General features: G+C 41.3%; 2 protein-coding genes across 5 annotated transcripts in view; one reads left to right on the top strand and one right to left on the bottom strand.

Annotated features, from left to right (window-relative positions):
- Positions 1-6,420, bottom strand: part of POLR3A (RNA polymerase III subunit A) — a 35,076-nt gene extending 28,656 nt beyond the window's left edge. The window contains exons 1-7 of the mRNA XM_018068964.2: positions 6,237-6,420; positions 5,469-5,631; positions 4,562-4,697; positions 3,873-4,010; positions 3,163-3,334; positions 1,847-2,001; positions 663-902 (exon numbers count right to left, since the gene is read on the bottom strand). Of these exons, the coding sequence (XP_017924453.2) occupies positions 663-902; positions 1,847-2,001; positions 3,163-3,334; positions 3,873-4,010; positions 4,562-4,697; positions 5,469-5,631; positions 6,237-6,420 (1,188 nt within the window). The remainder of the gene's footprint in view (positions 1-662; positions 903-1,846; positions 2,002-3,162; positions 3,335-3,872; positions 4,011-4,561; positions 4,698-5,468; positions 5,632-6,236) is intronic.
- Positions 6,354-13,702, top strand: RPS24 (ribosomal protein S24). 4 transcript variants are annotated; one of them, XM_018068959.1, is made up of 8 exons: positions 6,354-6,421; positions 8,302-8,367; positions 8,952-9,161; positions 9,635-9,745; positions 9,864-9,866; positions 10,591-10,607; positions 12,735-12,770; positions 13,608-13,702. In XM_018068959.1, the coding sequence occupies exons 1-6, from the start codon at positions 6,419-6,421 to the stop codon at positions 10,594-10,596; spliced, it is 399 nt and encodes a 132-aa protein (XP_017924448.1). In that variant the 5' UTR covers positions 6,354-6,418; the 3' UTR covers positions 10,597-10,607; positions 12,735-12,770; positions 13,608-13,702. The 4 variants fall into 4 exon arrangements, with proteins under 4 accessions (XP_017924448.1, XP_017924449.1, XP_017924451.1 ...); XM_018068960.1 differs by lacking the exon at positions 9,864-9,866; XM_018068962.1 differs by lacking the exon at positions 10,591-10,607.
- The last annotated feature ends 2,322 nt before the right edge of the window (positions 13,703-16,024 follow it).

Genomic DNA, 16,024 nt, shown 5'->3' with positions numbered 1-16,024 from the left:
TATTCTTCCCAATCCACTGAAGTTAAGGTAATATAACTTAACAGTCAGGAAAATCACCAGTATTTCATAATTTGTCAATCAGGGGAGAGTCAGTACTCAACTGATTTTGTTTGCTTGACAAAAGACCAGTTTCAAAAAGCATAAAAAGTATTAGTTTGATAGAAGTGCTCTTCTAAACAACTGATAAATTGTCAAATTTACTTCTAGTCTCAATTTGATAACCATGCTAAATGAAACCTGACTTCTTAAGAACAGATGATGAAATAAAGAAAGGATAAAGATGTAGTAAAAAAAAAAGGGGAAAGTCTACAAGGACAAAAAAGAAAAAAGAAAAGCACAAAGCAATAGGTGCAATATTTTCATTTTAAGTGACCACTTGAAAAGTGTCATAGGAGGGAGAGGGGAAAAAAGAAGTTTACAGACCAGAGCTGAAATGACAAAACATTTCCCATAAGAATCCCAGCAGATCTTCAGCAGGTCCTAAACTGCAAGCAGCCAGTCAGTCAGCTCCATCTGAAGCAAGCTTTTCTTACTTCTTTCAATAAAATCCCAGCAACACAGAGATACAGTAGCAGATTGTAAGCAGTAAACCCATTTCCTGTATTCAATTCTAACCAAATCTTTTCAATGGCAACAGTTTCCGAGCTTGCAGGATAACTCACCTTTTTTATGACATCATTGAGGAAAATTATCTCAGTCAGTTTCATTGTCAGATCGTCTTCGTTGGTGCCCGACTTCAAGTCACTCACCACAGAGGGTCTGATACACAGCGGAGGCACCAGGAGCCGTGTGAGGATCAAATCTGAAGGTTTGCCTGCTTCTGGATTCATTAGAAGTAGAGGAATGTCTTCTGCTGGGATTCTTCTAAAGAGGTTCAACACTACCAAAGGATTCAAGTTTTCCTACAAAATCCATTGGAAAACGGGGAAAAGCCATCATATCAAGTTTCAGTGCTTCCCTCCTCCCCTTATTTACTGATGTTCAAAAAGAAAGTCTTTTTCAAAGGCAAACAGAATTATTCATGCAAATAAAACTATGTTTTGGTTTATTTATCCTGAACCAATGCTTTTAGTATCTCAAATGTTAATGTGCTATATTCCTTCCTCATGTTTTTTTCCTATATATTAGTGTTTACTTGTCTTTTCTCAAGAGCTAACAAAGGGTATTTCATAGCTAATAGACAAAGCAGTTAACATCCTACAATGAACTTACAGCACATTGTATTCATTTTATTCACAGAAACTCACATAACTTACAGTACTTTTTAGACTCTTTTCCAAAACTTAGTTTCTTTCTTAGAACAGCTACTGCTGTAGTATAAGAAGCTCCAGATATTCATTGCTTTTTCTATTCAAAGATGTACCTGGAGATCTTCCCAGCTTGCAGAGAGCAGAAGGAAACAAAACTGCATATAATGCAAAGCTTCATGAAATAAAAAATGAATAAAAAAAGTTTCCTCTCTCCTTCTCAACATTAAGGTCTTCTGAAGAAAAAAGTAACTGTATATTGGAATTATATTGGAGTTACAGTAAATCTACCTGTATGTGCAAACTTGTTTGTCTTCTATGTTTATTCTTCCTTTTCTAGCTTATGGAAGCCTAACACACCAAGAAGATCCCCATTCTTTACAGGCAGAAAGTGATGCATCAGAACATACCAATAAACTAAATTTCTCATTTTAGCAAAGTTAACATTATTGCAATAGATACAAACATTCTTCATGTGTCTTTTGATATACAGAATTCTTGGACTACCATAAGACTTTAGCTCATACATTGAAAACCCTTGAGGAGTTTCATGTCATGCACGAAAACTAGCAGAAAATGTAAGTAATAATAAAAGTCACCTGAGCTCTTCCCAGTAAGGGTTCTACTTCTTTGTTATGTTCAATGGCAGTTTCAAAGGACTGCAGAAAAGTAGATACTATTGGATCTACGACTTTCTTATTTGTCTTGTACTTTTCATGTATTATTTTCAACAAACCACACTTCTTCACAGTTCCTGCAAGCAATAAAACAATATCAGAACTTAAAACAAGTACAGTTCCAAACCTAGTCAAACCTTTGGTAAACACAGAAACAAAACAACAATGTGCTTTATTAACCAGCTTCCTGAACTCACAAAATACGAATACAACCAAGTCATACTTTCTTGTATGGATGGTTTGGTGTGTCTACATCATGATGCTGCATCTGAAGCTGAAAGCAGGTGGTTTAGTCCACACTTTTTATTTCAGCTTCATCTCATTCACAGCAGATATTTTTTTCAAGTAGAAGTTCCAACGCTAAAAACAGGACCAAGGTGTTCCATTTATGTATCATCTCACTATCTTCTGAAGTAATTTTTGAAGTGAATTCTCAGAAAAATCTAATAAATACTTTCACATCATACAGGTAACATTATTCACGAAACTTTCACAAATGAGAACAAATGCTCAGTTTTTTTACTGAAGTATTCCAACCTAACACATAATTTTGTAAATGCCTACTGTTTATGGCCCCTAGATGTACATATGGCACTTATGATGAAGTAGCTCTCCATTTATTCAGGTTGTTGACCATTACAACAAACAACTCACAATTTTCATGAGTTAAAAGCGTGAAGTTCTAAGTTAGGGATTAACTATCTACTATGAATCTGTAACACTTTCAGTCCTTAAACAGCACTAACATGTGATCAGTGTAGATGAAAAAAAACAAGATGTATTTTGAAAATCGATGTGAAACCTTATGAAGATACTCTGCCCTGAAGAAGGAAAAATCTTAAGAAGGACAATTTAATACCATGACGAAAAATGATTTCACTCAAAATTACAAGGTCTACCCATGTTTTCATGTTCAGGTATTAATCACTGCCAACAGCTCCCAATATTTTTAAAAACACGCTAAACAGGTTTTTTTGCCATTATTCAAGTATCAACTATTGGTTACTTCCATGAAACAATACAAGCAACTAGGTGAATGTCTATATCCACACAAATGAGACATGAAAAAGCATGTGTCTGGCACTAGAAATAAAATTACCCATTTCTTAAAGGCCAGAGAGAACACCCACTAGCCGTGCAACAAACAAGCACATTCAAGATTTGGATCCTATCACAGATGTCGAGGTAAAAAACCATCACAGTAGACAGCTTCACAAACTGCCAATGCCAACACTCACCATTAAAGGCCCCACAGTAAGGACAAGTGTTTTTCTTTCGGCACTTCTCAGACACTTTCTTTTTTAGCCCTCTCTTCTGAAGGTATGTAAGGCCAGGTCGCTTTAGGTAATCCAAAAACTGCTTTTTTTCTTCCACCGACAGCATGATACGGCAACAGGTTTTGCAGATCATCTAAAATATAAACACATAGAAACACAGTTGTCTAACATTCAGAGATGTCACCTCTTGATCTATACCTTAGGTTCTTCAATAGAATGCAGTTTTTTGAATGAGATACTACTCACTGTCTTAGTGAAAGACCAATTCACACATTGCAATATACATTAAAAAGCCCAGGAAAAAAAGAAGTTACAGTAAATGAGGAAAATCCTTATCTAAGCTCTGCAGGACCTTAAATACCCATATTTAGCAAACAGAGCTTTGATTTACTAGGATGTCCTTAAAGGCAAGTTGTACTGTATATATTTAACTGAAACAACAGAAAAATAATGGATTAAATTTATCAGTCTGAGGTCGCATAAAACAAAACGGATGTATTTACATCACTAAGACTAGTATTTAAATACATTTATTTTGCAAAAAACTCCATAAAGATAAATTAATAATACAATCTTATTTTGGCATTCTCAATTAACTGTCAGACGTCATCTTTCCTGAATTTTTCCTCTTTCTAGACTGAAAACTGACAACAAATCATAATCATGTTTACCTGTAAGATGCCTATCACAGCCTTGAAGTATCCAACATGAAAACATGGCAGCTCTAAGTCAATGTACCCATAATGTCCTAAACAATCAGCTAGACTTTTTCCACAGGTTTCACAGGGACGGTCTTTTTCACTGGTTCCCTTTGGGAGAAAGAGAATGCACACATAAAGAAAGAAAAATTTGCTGTAATTGACTGAATAGATACAAAATACAACAGTTTTTAAGCTAGTCAGGTATTCTAACAGCAGACCCACTCCTTTTCCCCAGCATCAGAAGCACGTCAGTAGCATTATATTCACTCCAACCCTTAAGAAAAATGTTTTTTTTTTTACACACAGCCCCTACTGACACCAATAACATGGACTGACACAGCTCTTGAAAGTGACCCACAGCCCATTCATCTACATTATGGCATTTTGTTCCTGTTGATATGGCATGGTGTTGATGGATGTCTCTGGGTCTCCCAACAACTTGGCAGAACGAACTTACCTCCTGCCTCAAAAGAATGCATTCCTGAACCCCCCAAAAGCATGAATAAAGTAGTTGCCACTACAGCTAACAGTCTATGAAATTCAGGTAAAGACTAATTTTTGTGTATTTTGGATAAGCAGTACATTTCAGTGACTCCAACTTTTTTTAACTGCTTTGGTAGTTCCATAAAAAGAGTCTGGGAAAAACAAATGGTTCTCACCATGCGATGGTCCAGCACTCCATACTGCAATGGAGAGTGATGGTTGTCCTGACTATACAAGTTTTTGCTGACCACTTGAATGTGAGCTTGCTGACGCATCTCTTCTGGAGATTTCATGCCAAAGCAGATGTGGCTTCTAGGATGGAAAAGTCCACATGTATGTATGGGCACGCATGCAGAAACACTTCTAATGACAAGCATACACCCCCTTAAGTGTCACAGAATCAATTAGTTTGCAAAAGACCCCTGAGATCATCGAGTCCAACCTATGACTGAACACCACCCTGTCAGCTAGACACGGCACTAAGGGCTACTTCTAATCTGCCCTTAAATGTCTAACCACCCTTTGGTGAAGACATTCTTCATGATGACCAAGCTAAACCTCTCCTGGTGCAGCTTGAGACTGTGTCCCCTTGTCCTACCCATCGTTGCCTGGAAGAAGAGATCGACCCCCACCTGCCTGCACCCTCCTTTCAAGTAGTTGTAGAATATTTAGGGCCCCTTTGAGCCTCCTTTTCTCCAGGCTAAACACGCCCAGTTCCCTCCGCCACTTCTCACAGGACTTGTGCTCCAGACCCTTCACCAGCCCCGCTGCCCTCTGCGGACCCGAAAGTACTCGAAAGCAATGCAAAGGTGATTAAATTGATTCACACTAGTGCTGAAACAGGATCTTTTCAGATAGCTATAGAGAACACAGCTGCTTTGTGGTGAGCTGGTGGTTTATATTCCTGGACACCCCCAGACCTGGGCACAGGCATAGCCCAGCCTGTGCCAGCGCTTCTCCGGGCGGAGACGCCGCGCCATCAGCCCCCGCCCCGAGACCTCTCCCCAGTCCAGGTGGTTCCGCCCCGCCTCGGGAATCTGCCGCTCCCGCCTCAGCCCCGGAGCGCCGCACGGCTCCACTCACATTTTCTTGGCCACATCGGTCTCCCTGAACTGCTCTTCACCATCGCGGCGGCGGCGCCGGGACCCGCCGGGCCCACGGGGCTGCACGCGCCGGGCGGGCCGGGCCGCGCGGCCTCCGCGCGCAGCGCCCCCTGGCGGCCCAGCGGGACCCGCCGCGCTCGGGGCTCCGGGAGCGGAGCGGGCACGGGATGGGCGGGATTGGGAGAATCACGGTGGGGCCACGGCGTCACACCGCCCCGCCCTTCAAGAACGGTCCCTCCTTGCACATGGCACAGGGTTGTGTCCAGCCTTGGACATCTCCAGTGAGGGAGACTACACACCCTCTCTGGGTGGAGTGTTCCAGTGCACGGTCACTGCGCAGTAAAGAAGTTGCTCCTCGTGCTCAGGTGGAGCTTCCCGTGCAGGAGTTCCTGCCCGTTGCCTCTTGTCCTATTGCTCAGCACCACCAAGAAGGGCTTGGTCCATCCCCTGACACCCTCCCTTTAGATACTTATACAAATGGGCGAAGTCCCCTCTCAGTCGCCTCTTCTCGAGGCTGAACAGTTCCAGCTCCCTCAGCCTTAAACAACTCCACAGCCACGCTCAGTCCATGGCTCTGGCTCAGCCCCTGACTTTGTGCGTGGCGCCCGAGCAGCAAGCCCCAGGAAAGCTGCACAAAAGGCGAAGCCAGAGCGGTAGCGCAAGCACGTGGCGGGAGACTAAATGAACTGGGCCTCAGCAAGCCAAGGCAGGGCAGGGGCAGGGCGAGCTTATCCCGCGTTCCCGAGACAGCGTCCCTCCACCCCGGGGCCCATCAAGCACCCGGAAGGCACCTCCACCACTCCCGGCTCTGAAGTAGACACCCTCACGCCAGGCCCCGCCCCGTGGGAAGGCCCCCGCGCTGCCTTATGATTGGCCGGGAAGCGGTGCCGGCCCTTTCCCCGTCGTGTCGCCGCCGCCGCCGTCGCCGCCATGGTGAGTGCGCGGTCCTTTTCCCCTCCATCCGCCCCGCGCTGCCGCCATCCTGGTCCCTCCGCGCCCCTGCGCCGCCGTGCCCCGTCGGGCTGACCCGCTTGCACCCGCCTGTGCGAGTATGGCGCGCACCGAGCCGGCGCTCTGGCGGCCGGGCTGCCGCGATCTGTGCCCGCTGGTAGCAGCGGGCTCGGGCCAGGCCGGGTGCGGCCCCGGGCTCTGATAGCGCGGCAACGCTGGGCTGCTGCTCGGGAGCTGTCGGGGAGCTGCCGTAGGTCAGAGTCGTGTGTGTCTCGTGGCTGCCTGTGTCTGAAGGCGTTAGGGGAACAGAAGCATGCGGGGTGTTTTTAGAGAAATTTGTGCTTCGCGTTAAGAAGAGCATTGGCGGCAGTTCGAGGGAGGTGATCCTGCTCCTCTGCGCAGCCCTGGAGAGGCCGCATCTGGAGTGCTCTGTCCAAATCTGGGCACCTGAGTTCAAGAGAGGCATGGAGCTCCTGCAGCAGATCCAGTGGAGGGCAAGAAAGAAGGGTCTGGAGCATCTCTTTTATCAGGACAGGCTGAGGGAGTTGGGCCGTTTCAGCCTCGAGAAGAGGCGCCTTAGAGGGGATCTCATCAATGTCTGTCAGTATCAGAAGGGAGGGTACCAAGAGGATGGATCCAGGCTCTGCACGGTGGTGCTGAGCAATAGGACGAGAGGCAGTGGGCATAAACTGCTGCACAGGAAGTTCCACCTGGACATGAGGAAGAACTTCTTTGCTGTGTGAGCAACTAGAACAGGTTGCCCAGAGAAGGTGTGGATTCTCCCTCACTGGAGATATTCAAGAACTGTCTGGACCCAGCCCTGTGCTGTGTGCTCTGGCATGACCCTGCTTGAGCAAGGCCAGATGACCCTCTGTAGTCCCTCCCTACCTGACCCATTCTGTAACAGTTAAGAAGCTGTAAAGCCTAAAAGCTGAGTGGGCTCGTGTGTGTCTCCAGCACCAACAGCTGGGTGGCAGTGGAGCCAAACTAGTGTTGGTAATGACAGCCAAGGATTGCTGTGGCTGGGGAGAGGGGCCACATGGAGGTAGGGCAGCACTTTTCCAGGAACAGGCATCCTTGTTCTGGCTCCTGGACATAAACAGAGCACAGTGCAAGTGAAGGAATGAGGCCAGGAAATGGGCATGGACTATTGGGGGGGAATCAGAGTCTTCCCCCTTATTTCCAGACAGGTCTAGAAGAATGGACTGTACATGATAACTAAGTGTCAGAGAAAGGGAGAAACTTATCTATAAAAGGTTACCCAGGAAGCTGAGATTGATGCTGGAGCCAGGATTGGTGATCCCTTTCTCCCATTCTCTTCTTTCTCTTCCCTTTCAGCGTATCCCTTTATCCAAAACCCACTGCTGTGTCTTTACACTGGGAGACCAGGGTCTGACACACCCATTTCCATGCCAAGTGTGTAATTTTGCTCATAAAACTTTGTAAGCTTTTGTGGACCCTCTGACCTTTGTCATTCCTTTCAGCCACAAGCATCTAGGAGTCTTCTGTGCTCCTTCCCGTTAAGGGTGGGACACCACAGAGGTTGTAACATTTGAGCTTCTTAAGGAAACTTCTGTTACGTTGTTCCAATGCTTGGGTTGTAATTGGTGTGTTTCACTAAAAGCTGTTTCACCTCAGAACGGTGAAAGTATGTGTGTTGCTGTGATGTTTGAAAATTGGGGATGAGTTTGTCAGTTTTTCACAGTCTTTAAAGGTATTTTATGTATCCTAGGACTAGTCTGCTTAGGTCATGAGTTCACTCTGAGTGTCTGAGGCTCCTGACTGTTGCTGTAGTGTGCATTATTTACATATTTATTAAATTTCAGTTGTATGTGTAGCTATTGTTTTGTTTTCTCTTGCAGAACGACACAGTGACCATCAGAACCAGGAAGTTCATGACAAACAGGCTGCTGCAGCGCAAGCAGATGGTAAAAGAATACAGAAATTTGTCTTTAATTATTTGTCTGTTGGCTCAGGGCTGCAGGTGATTTTCAGCTGCTCTCTGTACAGGGCCCTTAAAATCTCCAAAGTTCTTACTGTAAAAGCTTATGGCTTTAGATGTGTTGATGTATGCTGAAGGTAAATACTGATGGTGAGGTAGCAAAATCTTCTGTCATTTGAAGTTGCACCAGGGGAGGTTTAGACTGGATATTGGGGAAAAATTCTACACCAACAGGATTATTAGGCATTGGAACAGGCTGCCCAGGGAAGGGGTTAAGTCATCATCCCTGGAGATATTAAAAAGACATGTAGACTGGAGGACATGGCTCAGTACCATTGAGAGACTTGACAGTGTTGAATTTACTGGTGGATTAAATGATCTTAAAGGTGATTTCGAATCTGAATGACTGAAGCAGGAAACTTTTGACTGCTTTTATATCAATCTGAATAATAAAGACTTTGTGCTGCTAAGGTAGGTTAGTTTAAGTCTTAAGTTCCTGGTGGGACTGTAGCACCTGGCTGTTGTACTGGATATTGACCTCTTATACAACTTGTCAAAATTCTTTCTTAGGTGATTGATGTGCTTCATCCTGGGAAGGCCACAGTCCCCAAAACAGAAATCAGGGAAAAGCTGGCAAAAATGTACAAGACAACCCCTGATGTAATTTTCGTCTTTGGCTTCAGAACTCACTTTGGTGGTGGCAAGACAACCGGTTTTGGCATGATCTATGATTCCTTGGACTATGCAAAGAAAAATGAACCAAAGCACAGGCTTGCCAGGGTATGTTGTCTTCTAGTATCTTGGAAGCAGTTAGGATAGGTTAGAAGCATTTAATTACTCAGTATTTACATGTGTAAAACCCCACGTTTTGTGAAAGTACTGTTGGTATACTCAGTCATATGAGACATCTTAAAATAACACAGGTTAGCCTCTGCACTTGCAAAAGAGGCTAAGTTTTTCTTACTCTGCATTACAGGAGAATTGGAAAGGCAAAACCTGTTACCAGAGATGTTTAGCAATAATAGATAATAAATCACTTTTAAAGGCTTGGAAGAAGCATAAGAGATGGGGCTGATCCATGGGCTACTTAAGTGTTTATGGCCTGTGTTGAATCATTTATTGGTTAATGAACTTGCTGTTTAGTTAATATTTCAAATTTAAACTGTATATGAAGAGTTCAGAAGTAATAAAAATTAAATTGAGAGTTGGTAACTGAGAAACAATATCAAATGCTATTTTAACTTTTTTAATAGCATGGCTTGTATGAAAAGAAGAAGACTTCCAGGAAGCAGCGAAAGGAGCGTAAGAACAGAATGAAGAAAGTCAGGGGCACAGCCAAGGCAAATGTTGGTGCTGGCAAGAAGGTAGGATGAGAATATGTTTAAGCTAGAGTGAGCATTTGCCTTTGGAATGTTGATTAGATTCTTCAACAGAGTAATGCTGTTTTTCTTCCATTTTTTTACCTGTTCTACTGGATAACAGAAGGTAATCTGTGTGTTGTATAGCTTGTCATCAGCTCTGTAGCTTAGTTTTGCTCCTCACTGCTGCAAGCTTAGCTGATACAACATGAAAGAATGCTTCTTAAATTACTGTTTCCTACTTGTCACTTGAACTAAAGTTAAACTTTCCTAAATCTAACAGTATTGCTCTAATCACATAACTCAGTCTGGCAGTACACACATTAGATAATCTTAACACTTGTTACTTAGACTGCCTAAGTACCTAATGCTTACTCCACCAAGTTACTGTTACTTATGGTGTTATTTATCAAGGTGAGTTTGTTAAGGATGTTGTAGGCAATGACAACAGAGCGTAAATAGAAATAAGTAGAATGCCTGTTTTATCCTGGGTTTAAGTGACTGATTCCGAAGATAGTAGAGTCTTCCTGTGGTGGGAGATTACTGGGCTGAGGCTGGAACCTGATACCAGCAGCTAGGAGGGAGGCAGAGTTCCTCTGTCATGAAACAAAACCACAACTGAGGAACAGCCTGGGTGGGAAGCCAGTCATCTTCCTTCGTGGTGTTTTGTCCTTTGACGAATGCAGAATAAGCTGTGCAGCCAGGTGGGTTTTCTTCAGGTGTTTTAATAAGGGGAGAGAGAGTAGTGGGTTTCAATGCTTAGTTCTGTAGTTGAGAAAATGCCTTGACATCTTGTACTTTGGTAATCTTCACTTTTGCTTTTTTTCTACTTTCTTGGAATTCTCCATCAGAAATGAAGTATCTACAGGTACTGGAAATGAGCATGGATGTGGTGACTGAATTATACATCACTGAAATGTGTCTATCCTTTCAATTAAAGCACTGTACTGCCTTGCATGCATGTTTGATTTAAACTTAGATCTGTACTGTGAGGGTTAAATAATAACATAATGCACTTTATTCCATGTGAATTAGAAATAAAATTTGGCCAGTAGCAAACACCACTTTTGAAACCAGTGAATCAGCTTTAAAATAAGGAACTCAGTGAGAAGAAATCCAAGAAACTCAATACTCTAATTTGAGGCACCCCAGGATCTGATTCAAAGTAGTACAGTGCAATTGCATGTTTAACTTGACTGTTGTGTGTAAGTAGTTGTGTACATGAAAGCTGAGTCACATCACACCTTAGTGCATTTGAGATGGTGTTTGGAAATAAAAGAGGCACAGTTGTCTGCCTTAAACTATATTTAACTATTGTCCTGCAGTATTCCAAACTAAGACACAAATTAAAGTGAAATTGGAAATTTCAGTGAAATTAGATTTTTTAGTTAGTTTGGAAGTCAAATTCTTGTTATCACTGGATGGAAATGGACCAGTGTAACTGACAATTACTAGATGAGGGAACTATTCTACTAGATAGGTTTTGAGCCTTCTTCCTTTCTGCTTTAATGCTGTTTTAATCATGAAGTCCTACAGTTGTTTATGGCACAAAAATAGCATTTGGTATAGTAGTGACACATAACATACACCCTTTTGTCAATGGCAAGGGAGTCATTTAACGTTGCACTGATCCCAGTAGTATGGATGAACTTCCCGTCAAGACTTTTGCACCTGAAAGTACCTGTTATTGAGTGTTAATGCAAAATGGTCAAATTACTGTCACTTGAATTATTAAAGCTGTCCAGTTCAGAGAAATCCTCTTAAAGCATATCAACACTTCACAGATTTAGGGCCAGGATCATGTTCTGTGTGCATCAAGTGCTTCTCAAACCAGCATGCAATCGTAATAGTAGGTAAACTGTGGTTTTCATTATTGATATCTTTTTAAATTGTCATTCAATTGATAGGTATGCATGGGTTAGATGTTACTTGTTAACCACCTTTGTTAATCTTTGTGTCCTCACTTAGGATAAATTATGTTGTGTGCATTCTGGAACACTTGCTTGATAAGAGTTTTGTGCTGCATTACAGAAAAATGTAAAATACACTGGTGTCTTTAAAATTTATCTTGAAAAATGCATGTTTATAGATAATGATGTGGTATGGTTCATCATCCTTTATCACAGCTATGCAGAGGAATTTTTAATAGGAGTCCTGGAATATGTTTTTGAGTCCACCTATACAGTCTGTGAGAACTATTTATCTCAGAAATGTGTAGGCACTTGATTCTGAAAAATCTTCAGCCAAGTGTATATTATTCTAAAAGTTATGTACCATCTAGTCATGAAAATTACTGAAATGGTGAATCATACTCGAATAATTTTTTTTGAACTTAAGGTCATATGTAACTGTGCCAATGTCTGGTTGTTTTCTTTGGTACTTCCCTCTCACCCCATTAGAATTCCCATTCTGTTTTCCCTGCAGTTTGAAGAGAAGTATTTTAAAGTGCTGTGTGTTATTTAATGTAACTGTAGCTCTAGACTTTGCTGAGCTTGCTAAAAATTTGCAACAAGTATATGTGGATGTCCTTCACCCAGTGTTTGCTTTCAGAGCAGTGACCATATGCCATGCAACACTGAAATGTAAAAAAAAAAAAGCCCACCCTCCCTTTTAATGTCACAGCTGTACCTGTGACAGCCCTTGACATGTGAGGCTTTTCTAAAAAAAAAGCTATCAAACAGAAGTGTGGACGGATAGGCACTTTAAGCCATTGTAACCTGTAGGCATAATTGAACATGCAATTGTATTCTGGATATTAGTTAAGCTCTGAACAACTATTGTTAGGTCTCCTTTTGAGTTTGAGAGAATGTGTGAAATTTAAGTCTTCAGTCTCTACAGTAGTCAAAATTTTGAAGTTTTCCTAGCACATTTCCATGTGATTATTGAAAAAAACGTATTGTGAGTGTCAGTAAAAATCTTCAAGGCTCCATCTTCTACAGTAGTAGAACTTAGATAAAAATATTCTTAATATTAATTAATGCTTTCTCTTTTTCAGTAATTGAACATTCCTCAGATGGAAAATGGATCACAGGTATGATTTGAGAATGCTTTGTAAGTGTAGACATTCAGCAGTCCAGTCATGATGATGTAGTCATGAACACTGATTTTTGCAAAGACTGTGGTACTCGTGCAGATGTAGAACCAAATGCAAGAGTTTAAGACTAGGAAAGAATATTTACAAATTTCTTTAGTAAATTACTGCTATCAATTACTACTGAATTGATAGCTTATGTGACTTTGACTTACATGAAATACCTGATTAGTGTAAAGACTGAAATAAGAAATTGGCCAGTTCACATTTACTGTTCCTAAAGCTGCTGATTATTTAGTCTAATTGTAAGCAAGGCTTACATTTTTCACTTGTAGGTATGCTAAAGAGAGGATAGTAGACCTTGGTTTTTATTGTCTTAAATAGATTAAAGTAGTATGATAACTATTTTTGGAGCAGATTTCTGTTGTTTTCTTACACCTATTTCAAGTAAATTCCTTATAAACAAGCGTGATACTCTTACAGATAAGTCCCTGTATTTTTGTTGCAGAAACCTAAGTGCTGTGTTCAGTAAGTGTTCAGAAAAAAGTGGTTTTATTACAAATGGTCTGTCTGGGAGCTGATACAGCATGTCTAGTGTCTTAAACAGAAAGCTGTCAAAGCACCTGTAGCTTGTGGAGCTCTTCTACAGGGATGCTGTAATCTAGGCTCTGATTTATTCCCATGATGGTGCTGTGAAATTTTGAACTTTATGCTCTTAAAAGAAGGGTAGTGTGGTTCACCTGACTTGTTTAGGAACCAGTTTTTCAGGCTTTATAAATGTATGAGTGCAAAAATTGTTTTAATTTTGTGGTAGTAATGTATTTTTTTCCTTTACAGTCTGAATCCTTCTATGAAGAAGTACAGAAGGAATTATTCTGGAAGGCAGAACCTGTTCATCTGACTTTAACATCAAATAAACTGTGTCAATAAAATGCTGATTTGTCCTATAGTTTTGATTTGAAAGCTACTTTTTGTAAAGTTTGAGAGATTCAGCATAGGTGCACTGTTTGCACTGTATTAAAACCTTTTCATTATTAAACACCTCTTGTTTTGACTGTCAATTTGAAATGCGTTCTACTGGTAGTAGTATGAACTAATTCCAAGCAGGCAGTGTTATTTCATGGATATAGACAGACTTTTGTCATCTATTATTCAACCTGTGGTTTGGAAAGTCCTTTTGAGATGTTCTTGTTTGGCTGCCTGATTTCTATAGACCTGTAGAATACAGCGTAAGGGAGAACAAAACGTACACAGAGATACTCAGAGCTGCCTACTTCCACAGTTAATGATTTTCGGTAGGGAAGGAGTTGGGCATGATTTGTCTTTTGTTCCCAAGTTGTCAGGACAGGCTGTGGGGTCTGTCTCTGGCCTGCCAACTGTGTAGTACACCCCTAATTTTTAATCTGGTACTGTTAAAGGAGCCATTTAAGATGGAAGCGAGGGCATTCTGGTGCAGGTGTTTTGAGGAGCAAGCAAAATACAAGTTTTATACTCTTAATAGGACTGAAACAGATTGCAGCTGTAGCAGCTGTGCTGATTATGGTTCTGATTTTATTATCTAAGTACAGTATTTTTGAATTGTACTACCATTGTACTTAGCAGTTTGTAACGCAGGAAAGGCATTTTTACTGTTTGGGGGAGGAAACCAACAGTACTATAGGAGTTGTTAAAGTGGTTGAAAGGAGATATTGTGCAAGATCTGCTAAATATAGATGAAGCACTTAATACCTTTTCTAGTACCTTCAGTCTGAGTTTTGAACTAGAGGGGTTACTGTTACTGTTGTCTGTATTCAGCAGCATCACACTATTAGCTATACCATAAATTCTCTGTACCTCATGCTGTAGTTTTTTTGCCTTTAGTGATGTTAGTAACTGGGAGTAATAGCCAGCAGTGAAAGTCTCTGGCGTTGGGAGTCTCATGAATGGTCAGACTGGAAAGTTCTCTTAACAAAAGAATTGCTAGAGGGGTATTAAAAGTGGGATGTGTGTACTTTGATACAGTATGTGCACTGTACTCTGGAGTCTCTTGAGTTGGTGAGTAAATACTGTAAGGGATATGGAGCAAATGTTATGAACATAAGTCTTAGAATCTAAACCTGTTTCAAGGGTAGTATCTGCAGTAAGCCCTTTACATATATAAAAGGGAAGAAGAGTCATGCTATTTAATGTAATTGAACAATCACTAGGGGGTGATGTGAACACAGCAATACAAATACAAGGAAGAGTTATATAGCAATCTTTCATAGAATAGACTGAAAGGAGGTCAAATTATCACCTGCCAAAGATGTCAACTCCTTTGAAAATATGCATTAAAAATAGTTGTGTTTATAAGCTGAGGCTTTAAGTCATGTTCTTGTTTCACTCTTGTTTTGGATTCAGTGGAAACCACCAGTTTCAGTGAAGACCATACAGTTAGTGTTTTCCAGATGTTTACGACTTGAAAGCTGTAGAGTGCTGGCACAAATCCTAGTTGCTCTTTTCAAAAGCCTTCTTATCTTAGTTTTGTGCAATCAACAAAGGATCTATAAATAAGTGCTCTCATAGGGGTATGTGTCTTGTGTAGCCTTGATGTTCTGAGTTTATACAGTAAACAGTACTGTTCCAAGGGCATCTACCTCTAGCAGAAATTAGTTCTGGAGTTGCAGTATTAAAAGTTCCCTTCTTCAGTTTTGTAATGTCTTACATTCTACTTATTACAGGTTTATGTGGTACAGTAACTTGCCAAAGGAGTTGAACTGAAATAGATATTACTTGGTGCCATAAGTTGGTATTTGATGCCCCATTTTTTTTGGAAGATTGATAGCAAAAGACACATAGTGAATCAATAAAACAATTGACTCTTGTTGGATGGTTAGGTTATAACCACATATCCATAAGCTGTACTCTGGTCTTGCAATATGAACCATTAAGCACAAAAAAAAGGGGAGGGGATCAAAATGACATAGATCTAGAGCTAACTGAACAAATCAGTTCAGCCTGTTGGAGTTTTTCCACTATTCTGCAACATTCTGTGTTGATGTGGCTATCCTTTCTCCTGTCATTCTGCTTGGAACAGAGCAATCAAATCCATGGCTGTCATCTGAAATCTTGGTGCTTCAGTGGTTGGGAGTTGTGAGCAGGTCTTCGTGTGAGTATCTGTTCTGCCAACATTTTGCCCATATGCATTCCAGTGCAATGTGTAGCAGGTGTTCTGTAATTCAGAGGTTTAATGCACACGCTGTGCTGTGCAGACTCTAGGTTAATCCCCTTTCCTG

Source organism: Manacus vitellinus, unplaced genomic scaffold (assembly GCF_001715985.3).
Source record: "Manacus vitellinus isolate BGI_N305 unplaced genomic scaffold, ASM171598v3 scaffold_15_pilon, whole genome shotgun sequence".
NCBI classification, from domain to species: domain Eukaryota; kingdom Metazoa; phylum Chordata; class Aves; order Passeriformes; family Pipridae; genus Manacus; species Manacus vitellinus.
The sequence above is the reverse complement of the archived record's forward strand: the minus strand, read 5'-3'. Positions and strand labels throughout refer to the sequence as shown.

Bases quoted from the DNA above. Each gene is read 5' to 3' on its own strand.
- RPS24 (XM_018068959.1), top strand. The intron at 8,368-8,951 runs GTAAAAGAATAC...ATTCTTTCTTAG, and splicing joins TGCTGCAGCGCAAGCAGATG to GTGATTGATGTGCTTCATCC. The intron at 9,162-9,634 runs GTATGTTGTCTT...CTTTTTTAATAG, and splicing joins CAAAGCACAGGCTTGCCAGG to CATGGCTTGTATGAAAAGAA.